General features: G+C 43.7%; 1 protein-coding gene across 1 annotated transcript in view; it reads right to left on the bottom strand.

The window, feature by feature from the left end:
• The window catches only part of HAAO (3-hydroxyanthranilate 3,4-dioxygenase), a 763,099-nt gene extending 762,737 nt beyond the window's left edge, over positions 1–362 (bottom strand). The window contains exon 1 of the mRNA XM_085612800.1: positions 150–362. Coding sequence (XP_085468926.1) covers positions 150–229 — 80 coding nt within the window. The 5' untranslated portion in view covers positions 230–362. The remainder of the gene's footprint in view (positions 1–149) is intronic.
• Between the last annotated feature and the right edge of the window lie 11,901 nt (positions 363–12,263).

The raw sequence follows: 12,263 nt of genomic DNA, 5'->3' as shown, positions 1-12,263 counted from the left end.
CTTTGTAAACATTTCAAGCTGCTCCGTATGTGCATAAATTCGACACGTCTTTCGATTTCATTTCAGCGGTATTATTTTTTGGGGCAGGGTGGGGGGGGGGGGTTATATGTCATCACAGAACGTTAAACTAAAACCTGAATAATACTTACATGAGTTTATTGCACACTGGTGGTTGAAAGAATGCCTTGTTGTCTTCAATCCATTGCCTTACATTCACAAGTGTCTCCATTTCACCGCTGGACGAAAAAATCGCGATCGAGCGAACACTGTGTGTTGAACGGTGGCTTCGACCTGCAGGTATGAAGCGCTCACTGCCCGACTGTCTTTTGTAGTCTCGTGCTTTGGGTCAGTTCAGGTTACATGGCCGACGGTTCAAAGGTTACAGGCAAACACACATCCAGGCAGGGACGAGAGAGCAACATCCGCGTGAGCTCATTACAACTAACTTCTCTTAAACCGCTGAAAAACAAACTGGAGAAACTTGTTCCGTTTAATTGTTCTTTAAGTATTTATTAATTTCACCATTCAGCGTTTCAGAATAGAATGCACACACTTTGAACCTTGTATAGAGTATGCTCCGGTCGTCCTGCGAACCATTCTTTATACAGTTTAAACCCCATAGTATCCCCTTTTAGCGGTACACCCTATCGGTAACATACCGCCTTGCCGAGCAAAATAAGATTGAAACACTGGATTCAATGTACAGACTTAGAACCCAAAATCTAAGCACAGTAAGCCAATAGTCAGAATTAGAGAAATGTCGCAATGACTTGAAAGAAGAAATGCATAATGAGAAAGGAAGGAGCCAAAAACGGGAGAAATCACGAAATCGTAGATTGGTGGGAGGGGGAGGGGAAAAACAGGGGACATAAGACAAGTTCTTTTACCATCAGCAATAGGTGACTGAGGCGACTTAGGTGTTCCAAAAATCTCAAGAGTTTTTATGAGTGTAAATCAGCTGTCACCGGGGGCATGTAGGACCCTCAATTATCCATACACTGTAGAGAAGAGATGCGAGTGAGGGAGGAACTAAATGGTTAAGTAACAGGACTTGTAACCCATTAAACTTGAATGAGCAATGCCATAATTACACCGACATATATCTAAATACATATAACGTTAATATACATTAACCATATCTCCTGAATATGTAGGCAATTATGTACATCCATCGTTGACAAATACTCCAATATGACAGTCGGGGACAGAATATTAAGACATTTTGGGCGGGGGAACATGTGACTATATAACATATGCCGATAAGCAGAGTAAGGTAGGTTACACTCTCCACTGTGCAATGCCACTGGGTTATAAGAGCGTATTCACAGATCCCAGTATAGTCACATGCGCAGATACAAAACAAAGCAAGCTGCCCGAATCTTAACTCTCAGGCTGTCCACGAATGCAATCGAGCATGCACACGGCCAGCTACCTACTATAATTAAGGAATTATCAATGTTCTAATATACCTAAAGTAGGGGGGAATCATATGTCAGTGATAATTCTGATTGCCCTTGTCAGTGAAAATAGTGGCACGGAATGTCATAATGTGGTCTAATCAGTGATTTTGCCTCTCAATCAGAATGTGCCGGGCTATCCACCCATCTCACATTCCTTTACCTTCTTTCAATACCTCCAATTTATCATTCATTCTAAAAGCAATCCTCTCACAACATGCAACCCCTTGACGTTCAATTTACTATTCATGCTGAGTAGGAGGGGTCACTTGACGCCGTTGTCACTGCTAAAGAAGTGGCTAGTTTTTTGTGTGGTATTTTAAGCAGAGTTTTATATAGCGCAAACATGACCCGAATACAATCAGGTATCAGAGCGCTTTACATAGCACCAGTTACGTTAGGACACACATTCATTCTTTGTTAGGCACGGGGAGATTAAGCCCAGAATCACACGATGTTCAGCGTCATTACCGAGACTCGAACCCAGTTCCGAGGCAAAGCGCCCTAGCCGTTATGCCAACTCTTCTCCCTAATGATTTATGAACAAGTAACATCAGTCAAGCAATGTCCAAAGTGTCATGCAAGATAGCCAGATGAGGGGAAGATAGAAAAGCAATGTCCCCAAATGACCCAAACTTCTTCCAAACCCTTGAAGAGTTCTGATTTTTTTTCACATTCTTTGAGTAACTCTACAAACTTGTTTTCATGTTTTCGGATTTTGATCTAAGTGTATTGAACATTGCCTGGCTTTGCATTTTGTCTTTTGAATGAAGTGCACCCTGTGTCTCGTTCACTTCTGAGATAAGATATTCAAAACCTAATTTGTCATTCTTGTTCCAGAAAGTATTCCAGCACAATGTTTCTATAGCCTCAGATATGATGACTACACCTTGTAACAAACTAACATAATTAGTTCAGCTGGATGCTGACTGGACAGTTTTGCTTCAAAAGAATTCAGCCTCAATAAGTGCATCGTCTATGTCATATCCACTGAGACCACTTCCTGCCCACCGCAACACAACTTTTGTCATGTGGAAAATGGCCATCATCGGCTAAAGATCATCAAGTTCTACTCATTTCTTGCTCATAAAAATGTCAGCTACAATACGCAAAACACCTTCATCTCAGCTAATTGGCAGGATAAGATGGTCTTCAAGCTGAGCACACACAATTTCGTTTTTTTTTAAAGCTGGGCATACTGTTGCATAATTTTTGACTGGAGATGGTATTAGTGGTAAAAACAAAACCTTCTTCAGTGGGAGAGTGCTCTGGGAGATCGGAGCATGAATTTCAGCCCACAGTGGAACTGGCTTTTCTTCATTCTTCAGTCCGCACTGAATAAGCAACATGATAAATTCAGTTAAATCAGCCTTGTGGACCACAGCCTCAGGTAGAAGAAGATCCATGTCCTTAGCCACTTTGAAACATTCTGGTAGTCAGAATATGTCGATGGCTTGTAGTGATTTTTCACACGTTGGCAAGGCAGTTGGGTTATAAGTTTGCGGCTTCGTTAGTTTATGCCAAGAGCTGACACAGCTTGTTTTCCAGCAGCTACTTCAGTCGTACGGTCTTGAAAAAGCACCATGGCAGTATCACATGCGCAGGATGTGCCAGACAAAGAAGAGCTGTATTCAAAATCAAAATTATCAAGATCAGCTATTGTAAATACTTTCAGGGTAAAGTGACTTGGAAGTGGTGTGCTGTCAGATTCACAAGATTTTAAAGCGTGAGCTAACAAGTTCCTGCTCCGTACTATGTCATTATAACTTGCTGTACCTTTAGCTACACCAAATAATAATAGCCCACTTCTCAATGCTTTTTCTCCCTGTAATTACTATGATGCCTCCAGCAGTAACAGTGCTGATCAGGGTGTCCATAGGTGTAGTCCAGAGAAAATTATTCCCGGCAGTCTGGCTTATAATACTATTGATCCATGTAGTTCAACCGCAAATATTACTGTTGATACTGATGACGACAATATGATCCCGATAACACCATCAGGGAACAGTATTAGTATCCTAGGCTGGAATGTGGCGGGGTTATGAAGCAAATGTAGTAATCCAGAATGGTTGGAGTTTATGACTGCCTTTGAGATCTCGATGGTGCAAGAAACTTGGGACAACGACCCTATACATCTTAATGGGTTTAAGACCTTTCACTCTTGAGGAAATTCGATTTTCGATCACGATCGCATTGAGCCGCCATTTTGTGCTCTGCTGCCATTTTGTGTTGCCCTCACTCAGGCAGCACGACGATCGAAGTCTTTTCTGCTTTTCCTGCAATATTGTGTCGAAATAGCCTTGTGCCTCTGTTTACAAAGCTGGTGTTAGAGACTGGCCGAGTACACTAATCCCTGTCTGGTTCCTCTAATCCCTGTCTTAACTATCTGTTGGTTCACACTATTCTCTCCTGACTTTATCTTATCTTCTGGCCTTCACTGTCCTCCGCTCGTATTCTCTTGTTTCACAACTGTCCTCCAAAACACACGAACGTATCTCGCCACCTGCAAACCAGTTACAAACATGTTAATACCTTAACCTGTGGGAGGGATGGCAAACACCGTTGGAGGAGAGGCTTCTTCGAGTTACTCAATACCTTATTTTTAAACCTTTTCTATTGGCTACGTTTTGTTTCCAAACCTTCCTTATTGGTTCTTCATGTATGTATTGGGTGTGTTTCTGGTTAATGTATATGTTATCTATGTACTATATAAGATTGTGCGCCACGGAGTGAAGTGGCAGTCTCCTGAGAACATACCGTGTGTACTTCTAGGACAACTGTACTAGCTGCAGCTAATAAAATCTGATCTTTTACGCCGACAGAGTGTCCCCGTGTCTCTGTTAGCTGAAGCAGGAGAACCCAGGAGATTAAGGCGTACCCTGCGCCGCCAGGTCCAAAAAGGTTCTGGTTCTTCAACTGGCGCCCAACGTTGGGCGGCTTCAGAGGTAGTGGTTCTGCCTGAAGGTCGTGAGGAACCCCACAAGAAAATTCTGGAGGAATCGCGAGCCATGTCAAGCGACCCCTGTATGTCGAAAGTGGTCCGAAGGTCTTTTGCAGCGCGGTTACTCCTTCCTGACGGCTACTGACGACTGCTGCTCTGACTGCCACCCTGCCTTGGCCCTCTTTCGATGATGTATGGTAAGGCGAGACGATAGACGGGGCCTCTGTTGGTGTAAGAAGACATCTTAGTTAAGTATTGGTGGGTCGCTCCCACATTTGGTTCTTTGGTTCTTTGGTTCTTTGGTTCTTTGGTTCTTAGGTTCTTAGGTTCTTTGATTCGGGTATTGCAATAACCGAAGCCGAGGGGTAAGTACACTTGTGCTGTGTTAAGTATTTAACCCCCTTGATGTTTGTGAACAGTCCAGTGAAATGCCTGGTCTGACTAAGTTTGAGAAACTTTGTTGTTTTGGTTGTAATAGGGATTCCCGGCTGGAGGACTCTTGTCCGATTCCTTCGGTTGGAACTCCCACTTATGAGCTCTATTCTAAACATGGTGTTGGCCCCATTGCCTTTAACGAGGCATGGATCCGATACGCGAAGAATGATGGTGTTTTAAAATGGCCAGAAAATGGTAGCTTTGAGCCTGACATACTAGATAATTTGGAAGCTATTTTATTTAAAAGAAAAGCCCGGCCGGCAATGTTTGACTCTTTCCGCCTTTGGCGTAAGGAAGCCAAACAGAGAAAAATTAAACAGGAAAAACGAGATAAGAAAGCACAGGGTATGACAATTATACAGGCTGCTCAGCAACTTAAAGATAATGAAGTTGATAATGCGATGGAAATTTCAGAGAGACAGCATCGTATGGCGATAGATAAATGCTATCCGATGTTGCCAGCTTCCCCCTCTGATAAAAGAAAGGATTTAGAAGAGGATTCCTTAATGTCTCACCTATTGAGATTGCCTCCGCCCTATGTACAAGGTGCTAATGCACCCCCGATGTTACAGCCTGTTCAGCCGCCAGCTGCGCCTCCGCTTGCTCCGGCTCTTCCACATTTGCCCCCTCAAGTATTGCCGCCTTTGCCAGCTTTGCCTTCGACTCCTTTACCTTCATCTTCTACGCCTTCTGCTCCTCCGGTAATTACTGACTTCCCTTCCGTTAGTTCGCCTAATACCTTGTCCCCTATCCTTATGTCCAATTCTCCGTCTATGCGTAAACGACTTACAGAAACGATCTCTGGTCTTCTGTGGAAATATGGATTTTTCTGGTCAGTTATGTCCCCTATCTTGGACCCCAACGGTTCCATGTGCATGTCACAAGTACATGTATGTTTCCTCCAGTTCCAGTTATGAAGACGCAAATACATGTGCGTCCACCGTCAACATGTCCTCTGTCAGATCCGCCATGAATAGGCCGGATATTCCATTCCTAAATATGAAAGGCCACCGGCTTTATATGGTTCACTTATGCCATTTTACAGTCCAGGCAAGTAGGCCCTGATCCTGTCATCAAAACTCCTTTTCCTTTCTGCCTCCGAAAGCTCCAGTCTGAGCCTGCATCTGTGACCATGAACTTTGTCTCATTCTCTGCGCGGCTCACGAAGCCTGACATCAGCCTATTCTCTGCCAAGAACTGTATTTCACCTTCGAATTATCTGCTTCCCCCTCAGCCGATGCATTCCTGCCTAGTAGTTTAAGTAAACATTCTTCCAGTTACCAAGCAAAAAGGCCCGGCTTCTCTGTCCTCATGCAAGTAATTCATAGCCCTGTTACCATGGAATATTCCTACCCCCTCGCATTCAGTGTAGACACTTAGACGCTTGTACACGCACGCACAGTCAGTATAGAATAGATTCTATCCGAGAGTCCTTCTTTTGTGGATAACATAGTTCTTTAAACATAGGATGTTAGATATGATTTGGGATTAGGTTGACTTGACCCCCCAGACTTTTCGTCTCCACATGTAGAGCTAATGTCAAGTCCCCTTCACCCCCTAGTTACACGTCAATTACACGTCATACTGCTGCGCGCGCATCTATGCCAAGTATTATCTTATAGATCCACCTATGTATGACATCATAACCAATTATGTTCCTTTTCACTCCTTATTACACCCATTTTCGGTTACGCAGTTAAAACGTCAATTTCCTTATCAATTGTTACGCCTACTGTATTCGCTTCATTGTAATGTATGTACTATAAAAGTTACTTCTTGTCAATAAAGTATGTACTTCACTTCCTGAACCCCCGTGGTGATGGAACTTGGAGCATCCGATTATAATCGATCACTGGAATAAAGCCCATTCCGAACCTCTAATATCACGGATTCTGCCTCTCATTTTACTGAGCTATTTTATAATGTTTCCGTATCAAATTCAGTCCCGGTAAAGGAATTTTTATTTACCACATGATGGCGCCCGAATAGGGACACTTTCTCATCTCACGCGCCGGCGGTGAGTAGCAGGCCCGGTCTCCTGCCACAGCCGGACGGACAATAACGCGTACCAGCAGGATTTCCTGTATCTCCCTCCGGTCAAGCGGGGGCGACTGAGACTGCGATCAACACCCAGACGAGGCGGTGAGAAGTGCGAAGTATCCCGACCAGAGCCTAGCTGAGAGAGCAAGATCCGAGGTATACAGAGACCCACCAGTTCGAAGTCAAGCCCAGTTTCCGACGAGTCGAGTCGAGTCCAGTCCGGTTCAAGTTCAAGTTACCGAGGCCTTCTGTTTCCGAAGCTACCCGGTGAGTACCATTACTGGGGAGGCATTTCTGACGTGCACATAGGTTGTGCCGGTCAAGACGGGTTTGGGTACACAAATCCGGTCTGCACTGTTTTAGCAGTGTATCTGTACTGTTTAGCAGTATATCAAGTATTCCGAAGTATCTAGTTATAGTCAAGAATTAAGCTTGGTGATTAGTTATGCAGACGATCATCATTGTTGTTTCAGTTAAAGGTTTAATGTTTTAAATGTTTAATGTGTTAAACGTCCTGCATATTGTGGTATGAATGGTTGTTCATTATTGTGCTTTTGTATCAAGTGTGTTCAAGATTAAGTATCAGATCAGATTGTCAATATGCCGCTCTTTTCGAAATTAAGACAGATCACTACTAGAAAAGGGGTACTCGAAGAAGCCGTCCCTATTCCTCCTAGGGATACCCCAGGGCACTTCATGTATCACAAACATGGCTTAGACGCTATATTATTTCTTGATTTATGGGTAGACTACACCAAGGGATTACCAGAAAGTCAGAGGTGGCCCGCAGCGGGGACCTGGGATGCAGAGTGCATCATGAAAGTCGAGGAAGAGTTATGGAAAAGGAAAGTCAGACAGTCACAGAAAGACGCCGTTGAGTTATGGCGTAAAGAATCTCATAGACGTACGGAAAAAGCACGTAGACAGGAAGAGAAGAGTAAAGAAAGTTCAAACAAAGTTCAAGAAAATCTATTAATTGAGGAAGGTATCCGAGTGAAATCAGAACAAGTAGATAGACAAAGAAATGCCCTTATGAATGGTATGTATCCCCTTCTGGCCGAAGGATTACCTAAGGCTACTCCAGAGATACCGAAAGACTTGCCACCCCCATTATTCCCAATCAAGGTACATCCTAAGGGGCATCCTAGAACCGCAGAAGATGTTTTTCTCTCCTCATATTTAGATGACGCAGCTCCCGAGTATGCTAATTCCGCCCCACATAGACCGCATACCAGGGAGGTCCAACGCCAAGACCCTGCACCCGTATCCCTACAGCAACAAATCGAGTCACAAGTTCCGGCAAGCACATCTGTTTCTGCATCTGTTCCTACAGGTACTTCTATAGCTGTGTCCACACCTATAGTTGCCGTGTCACGTTCGACGAATCCTTTCACACCCGACGCCCCAGAAGGGGCCACGGGAGGTGCTACCAACATTTTTCTACGCCACCTAGAATAAATAAACTTACTTTTCAAGAGTCAGCGCATTCACGTACACCCAAATTCGTAAGTGCCCGTGCGCTTAAAGAACTTCTTGTAGATTGTAGATATGACCCGGTGCCCGGTATAGAGGACGAAATGATCCTGGCATCATTGCGTATCAGACGAGCCGCAGTGTATTTAGCGAAGTTACCAGGAATGACTGCGCATCTAGATAATATATACCATTTTGTCCAAACAGGGCGAGATCCAGAATGTATTAACAGAGCTATGGAATACCAGAAAGTAGAGATACAGGGGGAACTGTTACGTTTCCTCATAAACTGTGTGATCAGAAATCAAGACCGACCGGGGGTAGATCCGGATGCAATGCAAATTCTTACAAGGTGGAGCCAGAATATATCAGAAGGGAGACACGATAAGCAAAATTGTATAATAGCCATGTGCCGAAAGATCCGTAAAGAAATAGAACGCCTACACGAAGAGAGATTAGAGGCAGACGAGTTCGAACAAAGCGAGGAAGAAGGGTCAGGACTGCCCGCAGGACAGTCGGACACCATAGCCTATGTAGGTAGAGGAAGATCTTGTAATAAGAATCAGACTAGATGTCATACTGACTCAATACGTCCGATATGTCCAGATAATGACAGGAATTTCCAAATACCTATAATTAATATAAGGTCTAACGAGCATTCGTTCCAAACCGCCGACAAACTACTCCGAGAACGAAGGGGTTATCATTTTCTCGATTCTATGGACGAACAAGATTTAGCCAGGGCAGCTGTCCATTGGGTGGACAGTCCCGGAAAATATAGTGATGATACAGTAGTACGCACATTTTTGAATCTCACCCCAGATGAACAGAGGTTAGCTGGGATTTATATGATTCAACAACTCATTATACTATATCGGAGTCAGCATTCGGACCCTGGTCCCTTACCTGACATATTGACTGAATTGCTTATGAATAAATGGAGAGGTCCAGGTACTAAATTAATTAAAGAAATTCTAGAATCAAGAAAGCAGTATATTCTTTTTGTATGCTCAGAACATGTCTCATTGCCTGTCAAGGAAAGAACCACGTATCACATGGATAGACAGAATCCCTTACGAGAAGTGCACCCAATAAAAGGCGAGGACAACGAGTTTAAGCGCGTATTTGTATATACGCCCATATCAAAAATAGAATTGTTGCAAATGAAGAAAGTGGTACCCAGTCATGACAAAGATCCAGCGGGTTTTCACCGAGAAATTAAAGACATGTTACTCATGGGAGAGTATACCTACCCCGACATTATGACAATATTAAAGGTGTTGATGCCTGCTGGCATTTATGAGAAACTCAAGGAAAAAGAGTGGGAGGTAGGTGACCAAAAGATAGAATGGTCAGCATTAGAAGCAGAAGAAAAGGCCCGAGGTCCAGGTTCGGGGCTTGGGGACAAAACTAAAGCACTACCAGGTCTACTAGTACAGGTACTGCCACGTTTATTAACTACGAAAAAGGAAGATTGGGGTACAATTTCAGCCTGTAAACAGAAGCAAGATGAAGACACTAGTGATTACTACGCCCGATTCGAGAAATGTTTTGGTATAAATAGTGGCATAAAAGCAAGTAGCGAATCATACCCGCATCTGTTTGTAACAAAATTAGTAGAAAATGCCCTGCCCCCCGTAAAGAATAGAGTATTAAAATTCGAGAGTACCTGGCAAGGTAACACTCCATCACAAATGTTACAAATGTTACAGTACCATCACAATAGAATTAGAGAGGAACAAGAACATGAACACAGACGCATGAAAGACACGAAAATGAAAATGCTAGTTTCCCAGACAGTTCCAGCTGAAGGACATAAAAAGGGTATGACACATTCCGATTCAGCAGGACCTGTAAAAGGGACATGCAATTATTGTAAAAAGCCAGGTCATTACGTACACGATTGTCCAGTTTTAAAACATAATATCGCCATAGGTAAAACACAAGAAAGATCACGGCCACTAAGACAAGATCAGAATGAACAAGGAGCTATGCAGCATGCCCAGGCCATGCCAGCCGCACAACAGCCAATACAGTTTGTGCCAGCTGCACCACCGTTGCCTGTTGCTGCCACACAGACAACAACACGACAAATGTATCAGACTGCACAGTATGAATATCCTGAGTATCAGCGTTACGCATGAACTAGCCTAGAGAGGGAAGTTGACTTACCCCTTATCGAGATTCCTGTAGACCAAGAAGGACCTTATGTACATAGTGAATTATTAGGTCAAGATAGAAATTTTTTACTCGATACAGGGGCAAGTCGAACAACTATAAAACGTAGTGAAGTTCCAGGGGCACCCCTCTCAGGCTCTCAGAATATTTCCCTTGGTTTTTCAGGAAAACCTATTGTTAATGAAGTATCACAGCCTCTTCCACTTACGATAGGACCTCTGACCCGAACTACAGATTTATTGCTTACTAAATCATGTCCAGAAAACTTGTTAGGAATAAAAACGTTGAAAGCCCTAGGAGCCATAATATGTTGTTCCCCGGAAGGAGTAAGGTTGTTTTTACGTGATTTTAAAGGTCACTATGTGTCTAGAGACATGGATCCCCGACTGCAGACTTTACCTACACATCTATGGGCACAAGGCCCTACTGATGTTGGTTGCATGAATATTACACCATATCGAGTCACACTAAAGGCAGGAGTGGTGCTACCACGAATGCGACAATACAAGTTACCACCAGATGCTGTAGCGGCTTTACTACAAATCATTGACGAGCTTATTGCCCAAGGAGTAGTTGTAGAAACAGACTCCAATGTATGTAATTCACCGATAATTCCGATTCTTAAACGAACAGATCCCACAGCCCCGCCGGTATATCGATTGGTTATTGATCTGCGCGAGTTAAACAAATGCATTGTGCCACAATTTCCTGTGGTCCCAGATATCTCGTCATTATTGACAGCTATTGATTCCGAAGCAACATTCTTTACTGTAATTGATCTCAAGAATGCCTTTTTCAGCGTCCCAATAGATCCGGAAAGCCAATATTTGTTCGGATTTAGTTTAAATGGGCGTAGCTTCAAATTCTCACGCGCACCTCAAGGATTTACAGAAAGCCCCAGCATCTATAGCCAAGCACTGAAACGAGAACTTGACAGTATCCACATGCCAGTTAACACTGCCTTGCTTCAATACGTCGATGATCTGCTGATCACCGCGAGAAGCGAACTGGAATGTGAAACAGCATCACTGACAGTTTTACAATTTCTAGCCGAAAAGGGGCACAAGGTGTCCCCTTCTAAGCTGCAATTCTGTGTCCAGCGAGTTGTTTATCTTGGACACTCGCTGTCCAAGGAGGGAAGGCAGCTTACACCCGACCGCATTCAGTTAATAGCTAACATGTCAATACCCAAGACACAAAAGGAGGTACGAGCTTTCATAGGCCTCACTTCATATTGCAGACAGTGGATCCCTCAGTACGCATTTCTAGCAAAACCACTCATTCAGTTAACCACACAGGAGGCAGCCACACCGACTGTTCTCCCTTGGACTCAGGAACACACACAAGCTTTTGAAAGCTTAAAGAAAGCTTTATGTCAAGCACCCGTTTTAGCAACGCCATGTTAGAGAAAACAGTTTACACTCTTTGTTACAGAACGCGAAGGTACTGCCTTGTCAGTACTCACACAGGAACAAGCAGGAGCACACAAACCATGTGCTTATTTTTCTAGTACATTAGATCCCGTAGCTCAGGCTTTGCCTGCATGCCTGAAATCAGTAGCAGCGACAGCTTTAGCAATCAGACAAAGCGATGCCATAGTGTTAGGACATCCATTGACAGTTCAAGTACCACACGCAGTAGAGGTTCTTGTGAATAGAACGCAAACACAACACTTGACTATAGCGCGACTTACAGGATACGAACTTACATTGTTTCAGCCACATATAGAAATCAGACGC

Source organism: Triturus cristatus, chromosome 6, assembly GCF_964204655.1.
Source record: "Triturus cristatus chromosome 6, aTriCri1.1, whole genome shotgun sequence".
NCBI classification, from domain to species: domain Eukaryota; kingdom Metazoa; phylum Chordata; class Amphibia; order Caudata; family Salamandridae; genus Triturus; species Triturus cristatus.
This window is presented reverse-complemented; position numbering and strand designations above follow the sequence as displayed.